At 54.5% G+C, this 15,749-nt stretch overlaps 4 protein-coding genes across 4 annotated transcripts; 3 read left to right on the top strand and 1 right to left on the bottom strand.

Moving 5' to 3' along the window:
* Positions 1-629: 629 nt before the first annotated feature.
* Positions 630-2,904, top strand: MET3 (Sulfate adenylyltransferase; the record flags this gene model as incomplete). The annotated part of the gene is made up of 4 exons (XM_062875309.1): positions 630-798; positions 1,022-1,232; positions 1,297-1,442; positions 1,506-2,904. The coding sequence occupies 4 exons, from the start codon at positions 630-632 to the stop codon at positions 2,699-2,701; spliced, it is 1,722 nt and encodes a 573-aa protein (XP_062738556.1). The 3' UTR covers positions 2,702-2,904.
* Positions 2,905-4,403: 1,499 nt separating this feature from the next.
* QC761_120260 (uncharacterized protein) lies at positions 4,404-7,376 on the top strand (the record flags this gene model as incomplete). The annotated part of the gene is made up of 1 exon (XM_062875308.1): positions 4,404-7,376. The coding sequence occupies one exon, from the start codon at positions 4,404-4,406 to the stop codon at positions 7,374-7,376; it is 2,973 nt and encodes a 990-aa protein (XP_062738555.1).
* A 961-nt stretch (positions 7,377-8,337) lies between these two features.
* Positions 8,338-11,069, top strand: QC761_120250 (uncharacterized protein). The gene is made up of 2 exons (XM_062875307.1): positions 8,338-9,220; positions 9,467-11,069. The coding sequence occupies exons 1-2, from the start codon at positions 8,859-8,861 to the stop codon at positions 10,491-10,493; spliced, it is 1,389 nt and encodes a 462-aa protein (XP_062738554.1). The 5' UTR covers positions 8,338-8,858; the 3' UTR covers positions 10,494-11,069.
* Positions 11,070-12,437: 1,368 nt separating this feature from the next.
* QC761_120240 (uncharacterized protein) lies at positions 12,438-15,451 on the bottom strand. Its single transcript, XM_062875306.1, has 5 exons — positions 15,039-15,451; positions 14,615-14,687; positions 14,401-14,586; positions 13,634-14,317; positions 12,438-13,564 (listed from the first exon to the last, which is right to left on the bottom strand). The coding sequence occupies exons 4-5, from the start codon at positions 14,125-14,127 to the stop codon at positions 12,466-12,468; spliced, it is 1,593 nt and encodes a 530-aa protein (XP_062738553.1). The 5' UTR covers positions 14,128-14,317; positions 14,401-14,586; positions 14,615-14,687; positions 15,039-15,451; the 3' UTR covers positions 12,438-12,465.
* Between the last annotated feature and the right edge of the window lie 298 nt (positions 15,452-15,749).

The following is a 15,749-nucleotide window of genomic DNA, read 5'->3' as shown; positions in this document are numbered from 1 at the left end:
AGGGTTCCTGGGGGCTTTACAGAGTGTGAATGGTTCAATCATTGAGGGTGTAGGTTGCGACATCTGGATGAAGCCATCCTATCCCAACCTTTCTACCCCAGCTTTATGACTGATGAGACTGGGCAGACACATGGATGAGGTATGTCTCGCTGATATCGCCTCTTTGGAAAGAGAGAGATTTGTTTCCAAGAGAAGGTGCCCCGCGGAGACATGGACGGACGTAAGGAGATGGATGGGATGGGGAAGGGAAATATAGAGACGGCCCCCATAGTTAAATTCCACCGAGAAAACGGCTTGTTCAGACAGCATTTTCCATAAGGGTCCAGCGGATTAGTAACATCTTGATCCGAAAAAAAGGAACCTCCGCTACCGCAGCAAGAGAACGTCTCTTTATTACATACACACACACGCCATCCGATACCCTGACGACGACCGGTACCTGCCCACCCGTCGAGGACCCGTGTACCTGAACGTGAGAAACTAACTTATACAACCCACCTCCAACCCACTTCTCGCTTTCCAACTTCTCTTTCTCCCTCTCCTATTCTTCAAACCTCTTCTTTTGATTTTTCCTTTTCCTTTTGAGATACCCCGATTCTTCTTTCACAGCAACACCACACTCTTCCACAATGGCCAACACACCCCACGGCGGCGTCCTCAAGGACCTCATCGCCCGCGATGCCCCCAGACACGCCGAGCTCTCGGCCGAGGCCGAGACGCTCCCCGCGCTGCTGCTGAGCGAGAGGCAGTTGTGCGATTTGGAGTTGATCTTGACGGGTGGTTTCTCTCCTCTTGAGGGTACGTTATGTTCACTTTTCAGCACTCAATGGCTTGCCAAAAATATGGTGGTGATGGTGAATGGTAGAAGGGAAGGAAGGTGGGATGGTGAGGCTCAGTTACACCATTTTCTACAGCCACCATGCCTTACCCGGCAGGCAGGCAGCGCGTTGCAAAAACGGGGGATGAACAAACATGGGGAACAAAACGAAAGCTGATGAGATGAGATGATGGCGGGAAATAGGCTTCATGACCGAGAAAGACTACAATGGCGTCGTAAAAGACAACCGTCTGGCCGACGGCGCGCTGTTCTCCATGCCGATCACTCTTGATGTTGACCAAGCGACGATTGACGAGGTCAAGATTGCGCCCGGGGCGCGGATCACGCTGCGGGATTTCAGAGATGATAGGAACTTGGCCATCTTGACGGTGGAGGATGTTTACAAGCCTAATAAGTGAGTTCCGGTCAGGAAAGGGGGGGTGATGTCGGGGGTTGATCTGGTGGCTAATAAAAGATAGGGAGCTCGAGGCTAAGGAGGTTTTCGGCGGTGATGAGGAGCATCCTGCTATTCAGTACCTTTACAACACCGCCAAGGAGTTTTATGTCGGTGGCAAGCTTGAGGCTATCAACAAGCTGCAGCATTATGATTTTGTCGAGTTGAGATGTGAGTTGACAAGATGGAGCAAGAAAAGGAGGGGGGAAAAGTGCTGACATGGTGTGAAAAAAGACACTCCTGCTGAGCTCCGCGCTCACTTCGACAAGCTCGGCTGGGCCAAGGTTGTCGCTTTCCAGACCCGTAACCCGATGCACCGCGCCCACAGGGAACTCACCGTCCGCGCCGCCCGCTCTCACCACGCCAACGTCCTCATCCACCCCGTCGTTGGCCTCACCAAGCCCGGCGACATCGACCACTTCACCCGTGTCCGTGTCTACAAGGCCCTTCTCCCCAGATACCCCAACGGCATGGCCGTCCTCGGCCTCCTCCCCCTCGCCATGCGCATGGGCGGCCCCCGCGAGGCCATCTGGCACGCCATCATCCGCAAGAACCACGGCGCCACGCACTTCATCGTCGGCCGTGACCACGCCGGCCCCGGCAAGAACTCCAAGGGGGTCGACTTCTACGGCCCCTACGACGCCCAGTACGCCGTCGAAAAGTACCGCGACGAGCTCGGCATCGAGGTCGTCCCCTTCCAGATGATGACCTACCTCCCCGACAGCGACGAGTACGCCCCCGTCGACCAGATCCCCAAGGGCGTCCGCACCCTCAACATCTCCGGCACCGAGCTCCGCTCCAGACTCCGCAGCGGAAGGGAAATCCCCGAGTGGTTCTCGTACCCCGAGGTCGTCAAGGTCCTCAGGGAGTCGCACCCTCCCCGTTCCCAGCAGGGTTTCACGGTCTTCCTTACCGGCTACCAAAACTCGGGCAAGGACCAGATTGCCCGCGCGCTGCAGGTGACTCTCAACCAGCAGGGTGGACGGTCTGTCTCCCTTCTCCTCGGCGAAACCGTCCGCTCCGAGCTCTCTTCCGAGCTCGGCTTCAGCAGGGAAGACCGCGACAAGAACATTGCCCGCATTGCCTTTGTCGCCTCCGAACTTACCAGGTCAGGCGCGGCCGTCATTGCTGCCCCCATCGCCCCCTTCGAGCAGGCTCGCAAGCACGCCCGGGAGCTGGTGGAGAAGTATGGTGACTTCTACCTCGTGCACGTCGCCACTCCGCTCGAGTACTGCGAGAAGACGGACAAGAGGGGGATCTACGCCAAGGCGAGGGCGGGCGAGATCAAGGGTTTCACTGGCGTGGATGACCCCTATGAGGCGCCCGAGAAGGCGGACTTGGTGGTTGATTTGCAGAAGCAGAGCGTTAGGGGGATTGTGCACCAGATTATTTTGCAACTGGAGGGCGCTGGGTTGTTGGATAGGTTTTAAAAATGGGTCGAGTAACGGGGGAAGAGCGAAATGTGTCATGAATAGATGGTTTGTTTTTTTATTTTTTTTTTTATTTTTTTTTTTTACATTTTTTTTTTTCAGGTTTCTGTGTTTTTGAAAGGGTTGAGGGAAGGTAAAAGGGTTATGTAGGGAATATAGGGACAAATGATGAACAATACCACAACACAACTGGTTGAGAGTCTCGGTGAATGTGGAAGATGTTTTGAGGTGCTGGGTTAGGGTTGTGGCCTCAAGACAGTTAATTACTGAATGGATGAATATCTGTGATGCCCGGAACTTGAGCTATGAAATAGTTCAAAGTCTCTTGGCTGTTACAAACGAGTTTACAGCTGCGAAGAGGATCAAATATGACTCAACACCTCACAACTGTGTGTCTGGTGATGCGGGATGGATAGGTGTGACTTATGTGATTGTCTATCCAGCTGGCGGCTATTCTTTTTGTCAGCAGTGTCATTGGGTTTCCTGCCAATGCGGGAGGAGCGATAATGCTTGGAGAATGCACCGATGGAAGTTATTCTTAGCTTCACCATTGCATTCCAACACGGGGTTCTTGACTTCGAAAACAAGAGTCTTGCGAACTCTGTCTCAGAATAGCTACAGATGGAGACGGGTGGGTAATAAATGGGAAAAAGGTGGTTGGTGGGCGGAGACACTTCTCTCACCGATCTTTTGGATGAGGTCAGTGTGCTCTCGAGAAGGCCAGATTGTTTGCTGCTGCTGCTGCTGAGAACAGGGGCACAGTGACTGTGAGACGTAGTCCGTGATGATCACATGCTGTGCGCTTCATGCTGTGTTCGGGAGCATACATTTCCAATATCAAAAAAGACATGGAAAGTGTTGATGGTGGTGAAGGTGGATTTTGAACGTTGCAACAAAGTCCCCGCAGCCAGACACATCACACCGTGGAAATTCGCCGAGTGACGGGGCTAGACACACTGTGATGTCATCTGATGGGTGCTGCTGCCTTCTTCTCCACTGCCCTGCCATTTGAACTCGATGCGCTGGTCGAAGCCCAACCTTGCCAGAAACAACACCGTGCGCGTACTGTCCAGGACGCTATCGAATCACAACGTGGGCAGCATCGAGCATCCAATGGCCCTGCGTGTGCCTTTCTCGGGGAGCACTGGAAAATCGAATCGCTTGGGCGTGATTCTCTCTACCTGGAACTGCACGCCAGGTTTGGTCTGAGTTGAGTCCTGTCGTTTCTGCAAAAGAAGGTCTCACGGCTTTGTACTCTCTTTCTCATTCTCTCGCTTCGACGTCAACAGGGGAAAAATACCACCACCGCAACTTTCACCCATCTTGCAAGTCGCACCGCACCGCACCGCACCGCACCGCACCGCACACCGATCGAAACACCGGTTGGTTGAACTGGGCCTGACGACCAAAGAGTTCAAATCAAGCACCACAGCCGCAGCCGCCGCGGCGCCCTGCTTCCTGCGGACCGTATCTGCGCCGCAACCAACCACGACACCCTCCCACGACGTCCTCGAGGAGGTGCCGAGTATCACCTTGCCTCTACTACTCCCGCAACCGACACCCGACACTGTGCGGAAGTCCTGTCGTGCAGATTGCAACCCTCCACCACCACGGATTAACCCCCCCCCCCTAGTATTGCAGCCGCAGCCTCCCGCTGGCTCAGGGCGGGCTGTTTGGGCTGTAAAATCTGTCATGGTTCAAAATGCCATCCACTAAAGACTGGGAAGGCGACGGCTCCGTCGCAACTGAAGAGCCTGTATCGCGTGACTCGGTGAAGAGACATAGATCCTCCAGGACGACTTCGGAGCGAAAGGACCGAGATCGAGACAGAGATCGAGACAGAGACCGTGACCGAGATCGAGACTACCGCGAGCGCGACAGAGAAAGGGATGTAGATTGGGAGAGGGCGCCGAGGGACAAGTCGAGATACAGAGATAAGGAGCGGGATAGAGACCGGGAGAGGGAGAGGGAGAGGGAGAGGGAGAGGGAGAGGGAGAGGGAGAGGGACAGAGATCGGGACGGCGAAAGGGATCGGTACAGAGAGGACAAGGATTCGTCGCTCTCGTCGTCGACGCACCGCCGGCACCACTCGACGAGATCCTCCAAGAGGCCCACCGACAGCGAGGGCTTGCTTTACACTTCGCGATCGCATTCCCACCGTCAGCGCCGGTCAAGAGGAGATATGGACAAGGACGAGCCCGGTAGCAAGTCGGCGGCTGCCGGCTCAATGACTGAGCTGGTGCCCGAGTTGGCGAGAGGGTTGGGTGAGCGGGTGAGCTTTCCGTACCCTTCAGTCAACAAGAATTACAGCAAGGAGGCTCTGTACAGCAAAGAGGATGTCTCGACTCCGGCTAGACGGACGGACCCCCCCACTCCCGAGCCCACCGATCTCGGTAGCAGCGAGATGAAGCGGTCCAAGTCAACAAACTCGCCTGGGATTACCCGACAAAAGTCGACCAGACAACAGTCGCGTCAGGACGATAGACCCCCTTCACCGCCCGAGACAGACCTGTCAGACCCAAAGAAGAGGTCCGGCACTCCATCTTCGCAGCAGGAAAATGACAGGCCAGGGTCGAGAAACTCGTATGTGTCGAGAGCGGCTTCGAAGCACGAGTCAAAGTCGAAGCTGTCGAGGGCTTCCAGCCAGGCCACATTCGTGTTGCGAGCAGCTCCGTCTACAAGACAGTCCAAGATGGAGGGTTCAGAAATCACGAATCCTTCGACTGTGGATTCGGATGCCACACAAGTCCTCCCTAGACGAACTCAATCGACCAGGCCTCGGGTTGAGACCGACTCATCCCCCGAGTCTGCGGTTGATTCTTCTCCCAAGACCCCATTGCATACACAGAACTTTCCTCCGCCGCCACCACCCGTGTTGCCCGGCGAGAAGGATCATTATGCTACTTCTGACGTCAACCACTATGCCACCTCTGATGTTCATGACAATAACCACTACAGCACCTCCGATCTGCCTACCCCTTCGGCGACTCCGGCGATACATCCCACCGGCGCCGTTCCTCCACCCCCTCCCCCGCCTCCACCGCCGGCGTCTATCGATCCTCAGGATGTTCCGAGGGTTGACTATCTCATGCAGAATGGTGGTCTCCCGCAGCCAGTACCAAGGCAGTTTCTTTCGGTACTGCCACGGCAAAATGGCACGCGACCCTCCAACCCACCCCTTCAAGGTGCCGAGACGCTCTTCGCGCCGTTCTTCAACCTCCTCAACCAGTACCAGACGGTAATCAACGGCAATGGCTCGGTCGCTGTCGCCACGGGACACAGAACAGTGGCCCGTCGCCTGTTGGACCGGCTGGAGAATGTTTTCAACAGGGATCTGCCTCCGCATGGATGCAACTGCGTCATGTGCGAGAGGTCTGATGAGGTCAACAGAGGGCTCGGCTGGGGAGAGGTGCTCGAGCGTGTCAGTGGACGGGTTGAGCTACCGCCGTGGCCACCCTTTGACTTTTCGATGCTTGCGGGCAAGGCCGTGGAAGAATTGGCTGACGTCCCCCCTCGTCCGTCGTCGCCGGTAAAGATGGACCCCGACATTGCCGAGGAGTTCAGAGAGCATTACCTGCGCCAGACGCAACGGGTCAAGATGGCGGTTGATAAGTGGATGGTCAATTGCGAAAAGACGCCCGCCCCTCCCCCGACCGAAGTCGATGATGAGACCTTGAGTTTTGCGATTCTCACCAACCTAGACACGGATGAAAGGCCCTACTTCAACGCCTTCCTTACTGGCTCTAGGGAGCTTCAACCCGCGAACCGTGCGCCGACACCGGCGCGCAAGTCAAGAAATGATTTTGTTGTCAAGGCTGGCTTGTCTCTTCAGAGACTTTACCGTCTCCCGGTGGCCCCGCGTGACGCCGAGGCAGCGGTATACCTCGTCCGCAACCCAGGCTGCTGGCACGATCTCTTGGTGACCATTTCGGAAATCACCTCCTCGGAGTGGGAGATTCTGATCTCGGGACGATTTGATGGGTTCTTGTGGTCTGGCGCCGAGGATGACGGTATCCCCTTTGGCGAAGGCCCTTCTCGCCTAACGACACCAGCGAGCAACATGCCCTCCCGCCTGATGAGCCCGGGTGTTCGCGGCGGCATGTCCAGAACGACTACCCCTTTCGGCGGGATTGGCGGGCCAATGTCAAGGAATGCCACTCCCTTTGGCGGCTTCTCCCGCGGCCCGACGCCAGCTTCCTTCATCAGCGGTGTTTCGGCTGCGTCGTCTTCTTATCCCTCCAACAGAGCATCCATCACTCATGACGAAGAAACCGAGATTGCGTGTCTAGCGGAACTGGAAAGGGAGATCTTCAACGGAATGGAAGCGCTCGAGGACGCATTCGAGAAGCTCCACGAGCAGGCTATGGGTGTCAGGGATGCGCTGAGGAGAAGGGGCGCGGCGCTCAGCATGAGCTTGCAGCAGCGACGGGGAGGTCTGGGGATGAGGGGGATTGACGTCCTGCCACTGTCCGGGTCGAGCGGGGTGTATGATCGGCCTGGGTGGGCGGATGACGAGAGCGTCGATGGGGCGGATAGCGAGTGGGGGGCTGATGAGATGAGCGAGCTGGCGCCAGATGATTCGGCCAGTCAGATCAGCAGCAATCGGATGAGGAGGCCGAAGAGGAGACGGGAGAGGGCTACGCCGGGGGTTATCGAGGAGGAGGATGAGCAGTAGTAGGTTGTGATGGGGATTAGGGTTATTGGAGAGAAGGAAGTCCAGGACATATGGGGGGATCAAGATACGGAGATAATAACGACGGGCTTCATGACGGGATATCTGTGTTCTGGGTATGGAATTGGGATTGCGCTCTCACGTGCGGGAATGACTATGTATGGTATCATGGGACATGAACTGTTTTTTTTTTTTTTTTTGCTTCTGTATACGGGCTTTGCTGCTGTGTGCGTTGTGCTTTTGTCTCTTCAGTACTGCGATCGAAGGTCTTTACCGCTGGCCAAAACATTGCGGGCGAAGTAGGAATTTTCTCACCGTTGGTGTGCCTTGATACTCTTCTGCCATCCATGAAGTGACCACCTCTTACCCGCGAGTCTTGAATAATGAATAATGGTAGTCACTCGGTACTCGTGCTTGAACGATTGGTGGGGGAGAATAAATTCAGATGGCCAAACCGTTGAAGGGGTGTGGATAATGTCGGAGCTTTCGCTGATATCTCTTGGGGCTGTTCTCACTTTCTCTGCGGAAGTCGAAATGAGCGGCTCTTGCCAAAGACTCCAGAAGGCTAGCCATATCCGAATCTACCTTATCCATTTTCTCATTGCGGAGTTCCAAAAGTGATGTCGTGATCCTGAAGGTTCCTAAAGTCTCACGTGCCTAGTATATTGCGATCGGGAAAGAGCGTGACTGTCAGAAGTCGCAGGCTGCCACATGTTGCGATACACCTTCCTTCCCCTTTCGTCTGAACCTTGAGATCGTGACCGGTGTGGAAAGTAAAATCCCGCCAGCCCGGGAAAGAGCAACCCAAGCCCAGGCAGGAGAGACTCTCCAGCAGCTCCGCCGGCCACCTTCTTCCAACTCCCAGCGCCCCCCGGACTGTTGTGGAAAGCGCTGCTCTGCTTGAAGGTCAAGCCACACAGGACAACGGTTCCAGTTTTCAAGAGCCGGCGCCGTTTCCGCCACTACCTTTCGGACGGCAAATCGTGCGAATCTTTCGTGGAGCTCCACGACACCGCGCGCCTTCCAACAGCCCCTTCACCGTTCCCACCACCTCACCTGCCGGAAAGAGCAGCTGCCTCGCTTTTGCCAGCGAAAGAGAAAACATGTTCCGAGACCAGGCCTACAACTCGATGAATTCTTTTGCAGGAGGTAGCAACAGAGGGTTCACCTACAGGCCCCGTGGCAGCGGTATGTCCAACCTCCATTCTTCTCCTTGCCATCTCGTCACCAGCACTTATCCACGCGTCACCCTCTCACTCCCCAATCTCAATTCCCACACATCAATCTTCAGTCTTCGACTCTTCCGTGCACTTCGATAATTATTTCATCCCCCGAGAGAAAAAGACATTCGTTCGATTTGAAACTGGTGCTCTCGAAACCACATCTGATCCGCCTTCGAGCTCGTTCATCACCCATCACATTCACACCCTCTCGCTCTGCATCCGCTTTTCTGCAGCTTGATTGCCAAGATTACTCACCGTCTCAATGGATGTAGCTTCATCGTGTTCCAAGATCTCCATGACCGCAGCTGCAGACGTGGAAGCCAAGAAGCAACCAACCTACACCACGGTGGGTTCCATTTACAACCCCAGCGCAGCAGCCCCCATTCAGGCGCCCACCAGACGGCCAAGAACTAGGAGATTCCCCCAACCTCCGGAGTCCCCTTTAGGAGACCCGTTCGACTTCACAGATCCCTTGAGGGCCCTTCTGGAGAACTCACCTCCGTCTCCGCCTACTACGGCCGCCGTGCTGAAGCAGTATACGCCTCTCCAGCAGAATTACGATCGTGCCCTCAGCCCCATCAACGAACAGGAGTACCTCGCTATGACGATGCCTCCTCAATTTCGGTCAGAAAATCTTCCTCCTCCTCCTCCTCCTTCTCCTCCTCCTCCTCCTCCTCCTACAGCTCCTCCTCTTCCTCCTACAGCTCCTTCGGTATTGGACGATGAGGATGGTGTTGCATCCAAGGACACCCTAATATCGTCAAAGATGACGGTCAAGAGTCTCACCAATCTTGCATCCTATCCCAATCCAATGCAGAAGGCTGCTCAAAAAGCACTTGCGAGAGCTCGACCAGCTAACATTTTGCTCAGTCGTTCTGAGATTCCGTCTCCTCTATCTTCTACCACGTCTGACATTGGATTTGGAAGAGATAGGTCCACAGTCAACCCTGCTGGTCTTCCTTCCACTGCTTCATCCGGACCCCCTCGGCCACTGACGGCAGGGCCTCCAGGCGTGCGCCAGTTCAAGCGGAATGGTTTTGATCCAACAACCTCTTCTGCGCGTATCGGCCGTTTGGAAAGCCAAAACGAAACTTCCGCGGCCCGTCCCCTCTTTCCAATCGGGCACCAGACTAAATCTTCCATCATCAGACAGCCTTTTCAGGCTGGCGTCAACTACATGGCTCTCCGTGATGGAGACATCAGGGGGCATGATGCAGAGCATCCGAGCCAGCTGCTTCAGCACAATTTGTCTGGGAATTACGGTTCAACTGCCCAGCAGTCGCGCGCCTCCCCCGACTTGCGGCGATCTTCTTCGAGCACCCCATTTCGACCAAGTGACCAGGACCCAAAAAAAGGCCCTGTGCACGATACTCTTCCTCCCGAAAAGGCAATGGAGTACTTTCCAGCAGGCTTCCCGTCCAACTATGATGGGCAGTACACCCCTCGTCCGGCGGTGCCTTCAAAAATTTCCCCTTTGGACCAAGGAGCGCAAAAGCAGACACAAAATCAGTTGGACAAACAGGACCAGCAGATACATGATCCAACGAATCGCCCCGTGCAGAGACCAATTGGAGCCATCGGTGCTGAGCGTGAGCGACGCCGGAACGCCATCGACACAGCTGTTTCTCGCAAGCTCGACAATGAAGACACCACAAAGATGGACAGCAATGAGTATGCGAAGCCTCTGTTGGACAGGACCTATGATGCTCTCCTGAAGTATCGGGATTCTGGAAGGTCGGCTTGCCCGTCAAATGGCTGGCATCCACAGTTTGCAGAGCAAGACGAGTCGCTGTTTGACCACTCGCCCGAGGGCAACAACAGCTTCTTTGACGATCCTAGGATGGAGGCTCCCAAGAAGAAGAAAGTTGCCAAGCCCACCCGAAAACTCGGATACTGAGTCATTCTTCTATCACGATATTCAGCAATGGTCAACAGGTCTTTGGTTCATTATGGGGTAGGGTCCATGGGGAGTGATGGGTTGCTTTTTGTGTTGTTCTTTTGCAGTTTTGTGGTTTTGTTGCTTCTTTGCATTTTCTTCCAACATTTGGAATCTCTTTCAGGCATGCATGGCTTTTTGGGAAATCAGCAGGAAGTAAGGCGAAAAAAGGGAGGATAGCAACAAACAGGCAGATGAATATTTCATTCTGGGGATGGGTGACCACTGACAAGTTGGCGTTGCATTTTTTTGGGCTGGAAATACTTGGCAAGGGGGTTATGGTCGTTTTTGGAGAACACGGAACATTAACAAATGGGGGTTTAATGGTGAAGGGATGGGGTCAGGGATAGCTCGGTGGAGTTTGGGAAGGCAACAGGAGAGTGGGATGTTGATTTCGTCGACATCCTGGAGTGTGTATCATGTTTGTATTCGATGATCATTATGAGCGGAACTTTGTAAATCCTGTTGGTAGTTGATATTTCTCGTTCGTCTTGATACCAGCCGGGACTATCTTAATCGGACTTGTATTATGCCGAATTCTACTTCTGTGATGTTTGTGTGTGAAGGTTTTATTCATGTCACTGCCCCTATAGAGAGATGCGAGTAGGTAGAAAAGAACGCAATGTCTGTTGCCGATGTATTACACATTTCTTACCACGAAGCACCATGTCATCACGAAAAAAAACACGACATTTTCCAATAAGCTGTGCGCTTACTCTATCCTCTCTAAATCTAGCACATGAAGAAAGGAAAAAAAAAAAAAAAAAAACAAAGCAAGTTTCGAACACCCAGAACACTCGGGCTCGATGGACCCAACTAACACCTCCCGTGCAGGCCCTCACCTAATCTTTGCCTCTCAACCTCGTGTCAGTTATTTATTTACTATACCGACTGTCACTACCCCCAACAAAAGCCCCTGAACGTCATATAAAAGCTCGAGAGCACATGGGGGGACAGTTGATCAACGTGATGAGGTGGTAGTAGGTGCACCATATTCCGTTGATTGTTGAAAGCAGTTTTTGGACCCCTTGAATCACCACATACGCACGCACACACACACACACACACACACACACACACACACACACACACACACACACACACACACACACACACACACACACACACACACACACACACACACACACACACACACACACACAGAGGGGGAGAGAGAGAGAGAGAGAGACAGAGAGACAGCATAAACAGCATAGACAGTACGACACAGGGGCGATCATGAGTAGAAAAACAGTGGTATTCCAGAGCTCAGTAGACAGAAGAAGACAAGTAACACAAGGAAGGGGGCAAGTGAAAATGAACAGGAAATCAGAGCTAATTGAACCAAGCCTCCTTTCGCCTTTTCCTTCCGACTTGCGCCTCCTCTTGGCTGCCCATACGAGCTATCGGGTCTTTATCAGAAGAGTAAAAAATGGGTATTTTGTGTCCGGCCATGTGAAGATAAACAGTCCTTGTGTACAAAGAGGAAAGAAAAGAAAAGAGAAGGCAGGATAGGGTAAGGTCCCTAGCTGGTAAGCCCAACTGTCCCCAGAGCCCGCAAACCATGCCACCGAAACGATTGCCAAACAACGAACCCCATATCCGGAGGCTACTCATACTTGACGGTCCACATACTGCATTCTGTGCGCGTTGGAAATATCGTTAGAGATGGAAGTCGTAAACAGCCGAAAAGGGACCTATGATCCAACCCCGAGGAACGGGAAGACAGGAGGGATGCTACCTGGCGATGAGGGAAAGGAAAAGGCGCAGTTCTTTGGTAACAGCGCGCAATGTCGTGCAAAGCCACTCTGTAACGTGTGGTGCTCATACCGGAACCCAAAGGGTTAGGGTCCGGTGAGAGGGGAAGAAATCGACATCCCTGGCGTCGGGAAAATCGGAGTGGTCGATCCGAAACCAGGGCTGGTCAACGTCAACTCTATCTGCGAAGCTTCGCCCCGTCTCGTTGTTTGAGCCTACTAGTTCTCCAGCCCTCGTACCATTGTTCCCTGCTGAGCTCGCGAAGTTCGCCGCGCCACTCGCTGAACACAGCCTCCTTCAGACGAACAAAGTCGCAGTGTTCCTCATTGTATGGGTCGGCAAAGCCCCATGGGAACTGGCGTCCGACCACTTCGGGTTCGTAGATGTCAGGACTGATTATCGACATGGGGAAGAAGGGCACTTCGTCGTCCTTTAGGGTGTCTTCTGTCTTGCTTCGGCGGACGGAGCCATTGGATAGCCTCTTGGAGTTGGGAGACAGGCTCTGTCCCTGAATAGGTAGGTTTTGGCCGTCCGTGCTTCCCTCAGCCTCGCTGTTCGATGATGGATGCTCTTCTTCATCCTCGTCTTCCTCGAGAATCTTGCTCGAATCAGGAGTTGACTCGTCGTCATCGGCATCCAAGCCCAGAGCCTCCAGGGGATCGAGATTGGCTTTCTTGAGACTGTCCCAGACCGACCTCTTAAGCACATTCATGTGCTTGGTTGTGATGGTGTCGGCTTTGGCAATGACTGGAATGACAGCGGTCTTGCCCTGAAGAGTTCGGAGCACCTGGAGATCGAGGTCCTCGTCAAGGCTGCCCAAGATGCGTGCATGGGGAAAATGCTTGCCGCCGCTGACGTGACCGTTGGCGCCGGCTGCCTTGGCCGCGGCGACATTCCGGTCGAGTCGTGCCGGGTCGAGGACCAGGAAGACGGCATGAATGTGGGTATCTTGTACACCAGGGGCTCTCACAACCTTCATCTCCTCGGCAAACGTCTCCTCGAATTTGCTCTCGAGGAAGCCCGACATCTCTCGGAGCTGCAAGTCCACCACATTCTTCTCCAGCCCTTCCGAGTCCCACAGGGTCAAACCAATACGCTCATTGTCGATTTCGGTCTCCAAGTAATGGGGAATGAAGTTTCCGGACGGCGGTGGCTTGGGGATCTCTTCGTGCTCGATGGTGCTTTTGGAGCGCTTCTTGGCTGGGAGAGCAAGTGCGGCCTTGAGGAACTCGAGAAACGATGACTTGCCGGAATTGGAGGTACCAATGACGAGAATGCTACGAGGGAGCTCGGGTTAATCTTGCTGGACTCTGACGAGCTGGGATTTACGCGGAAGCGAGACTTACTTGAAAGGAGTAGGATCTTTCCTCCTCCTGACTCTTCTGGGGCTGTTGATGGTACTCATGGCGCTGCTGGCATAACTGTAACGACCGCGATGTGCCATGCTCCCCGCGCCAGCGTAAGGGTCGAAGCCACCGTTGGGAATAGGAGGAGGGGGGATGCTGAAGTTCGAGCGAGCTGGCTCCACGGAAGGGCGTGGGGCAGGAGTAGCGAAAGCAGCGGCGTCGGCGGGGGGGCCGGCCGAGGGAGCAGGAGCATACCCGGCTCTGCCAGAAACGATAGCGATCGAGTCGGGGCGGGCCTCACCACCGAGACCTAACTGAGGCGCAGGGGCCCCATTGTACAAGACCGGCAGGCGTGGCGGGGACTTGGAAACAGCATCGCGCTGGCGCTGGAGCTCCTGCTCCCGGGCCAGCTTCTGCTGCTTCTTCAAGTCGGCGCTCTTGCTGCGACGCAACAACATTCCACCGAGGCTAGAGCGACGAATGGGATGGGACATTGGCCTCCTTCAAAGACGACGGGAGTCAATGTTATCTCGCCAGTCCGCTGCTGGGGGAAGCAGCACAACGGGCCGGACGCTGCAAGCCACAGCTGCTCTCGAGCTGTGAGTTCTGGTCTGTGTGGGCAGACAAGACCTACCGAGGACCGGGACACGGTCGAGCTCGCAGAATTAGCTTCTGACGGAACGCCTGGCGTAGATGGGGACGGATCAGCTTGGAACTTGAAGGGGGGAGGGGCGAGCAAGCAAACTCTGTCTCGAGTCGCGGCTAACCTTTTGAGAAGCAGGTCGCAACCGGCGTCGACAGCGTTGATAAAAAGAGGACAGTAAGAATCGAAGGTAGTGCAAAACACAGTTTCGCTGGCGGCGTGTCAAGGGCTCCTGCTACTCGTAGCTTTGGCTTGGTTGTCGATCACCGTGACTCTGTCCTATAAAGGCAAAGTGTCAGGTGGTGGTCCTGAGGGAAGTCGCAAAAAGAGAGAGGCAAGAGTGTTTCGGGAGCGTGTGGTGATGGGTGGGTAACAAACACTCGATGTCCCTGGGGGAAGGGTGCAGAGCTTCTGGCGAGGTGCCTGTCAGCATCAAAACACATTTCACACTTTCTTGTTCACATCTTCGGTTCCCCAATTGACAGCTCCCAATTGACAGTTCCGAATCGACAGTTCCCAACTGCTGCGCGTATCTATGCGCCAGTGGAACCACCACTTGTTACCCCGCGATTTGGTTGCGACGATGCTCTTCATGTCGTTGATGGTGGATAGGTTAGGTTGTCGCTAGGAACAGCTTCCCAGCAACACCCTGCTCCTCGTCCCCCTCCACTTGTCGCAAACAGCCTGACGGCGCATCCGTTTCTCAAACCCGACCAGTCCCACCTGATATGATATGACGTTATAAGATGAACTCAGACTTACACCAACCCTCTCATCAAAACCCGGGGCTTCGATGGCGATACAGCGGCCACAACTCTCACGGAGACACAGGTGCTCGGCGGCACGCGCTTGGATATGGTAGGTCGGTAGTGGAGACTTGCTCACGCGGAAAAAAGGAACGACAAGCCGAGTGTACAGATACAAACGGCGGGGGAGGCAAACAAAAAGGGGTGAAGCGGTCGAAGACAACAAGTCGGGCGATAAACAGCCTTCCAGGACTCGTAGGACGAATGTGATGCAGCGACGGTCCTTCTAGGGAAACCGAGGGGCGTTGGAAAGAAGAAGAGGACGGCACCTGTTCATCAGAAGCGCGCAAAGAGAAAAAAAATAAAGTCCGAAGATGGAAGAGATTGGCTGATGGTACCTGCACCCGCGGTACTGCAAATAAGAGCAGGGGGGGAGGGGGGGGACAGCTAAAACAGATGGATCCGGCCACACTGGAAACCTGCTGCCACCTAAACACGCTTGGTTCAGACCTGGGCAGTTCGAAAGGACCATTCGAAGGTCGTTGCCGAGTATTCAGATGATCAGTTCGCTGCTCTCACCAAGGTCCTGGATGAACCCCTTTCCTGCGTGTCTCATCCGGGCAAGAGACCGGACGGCCATGACGCTGCACCCCGCGCTATATCTGACCCCATCATCTCGTCCATGCCGTCGACAGACATTAGACGATCGCTAAATGTCACCTAGCCT

This window comes from Podospora bellae-mahoneyi (assembly GCF_035222275.1).
Source record: "Podospora bellae-mahoneyi strain CBS 112042 chromosome 1 map unlocalized CBS112042p_1, whole genome shotgun sequence".
Taxonomy (NCBI): Eukaryota; Fungi; Ascomycota; class Sordariomycetes; order Sordariales; family Podosporaceae; genus Podospora; species Podospora bellae-mahoneyi.
The sequence above is the reverse complement of the archived record's forward strand: the minus strand, read 5'-3'. Positions and strand labels throughout refer to the sequence as shown.

What these genes read in the sequence shown, in the direction of transcription:
- QC761_120240 (XM_062875306.1), bottom strand. Translation starts at nt 14,127, where the DNA reads ATGTCCCATCCCATTCGTCGCTCTAGCCTCGGTGGAATGTTGTTGCGT. An exon ending in AAAGATCCTACTCCTTTCAA is followed by an intron (nt 13,565 to 13,633) that starts GTAAGTCTCGCT and finishes GCTCCCTCGTAG; the next exon opens with CATTCTCGTCATTGGTACCT.
- QC761_120250 (XM_062875307.1), top strand. Translation starts at nt 8,859, where the DNA reads ATGGATGTAGCTTCATCGTGTTCCAAGATCTCCATGACCGCAGCTGCA. An exon ending in ACGATGCCTCCTCAATTTCG is followed by an intron (nt 9,221 to 9,466) that starts GTCAGAAAATCT and finishes CATTTTGCTCAG; the next exon opens with TCGTTCTGAGATTCCGTCTC.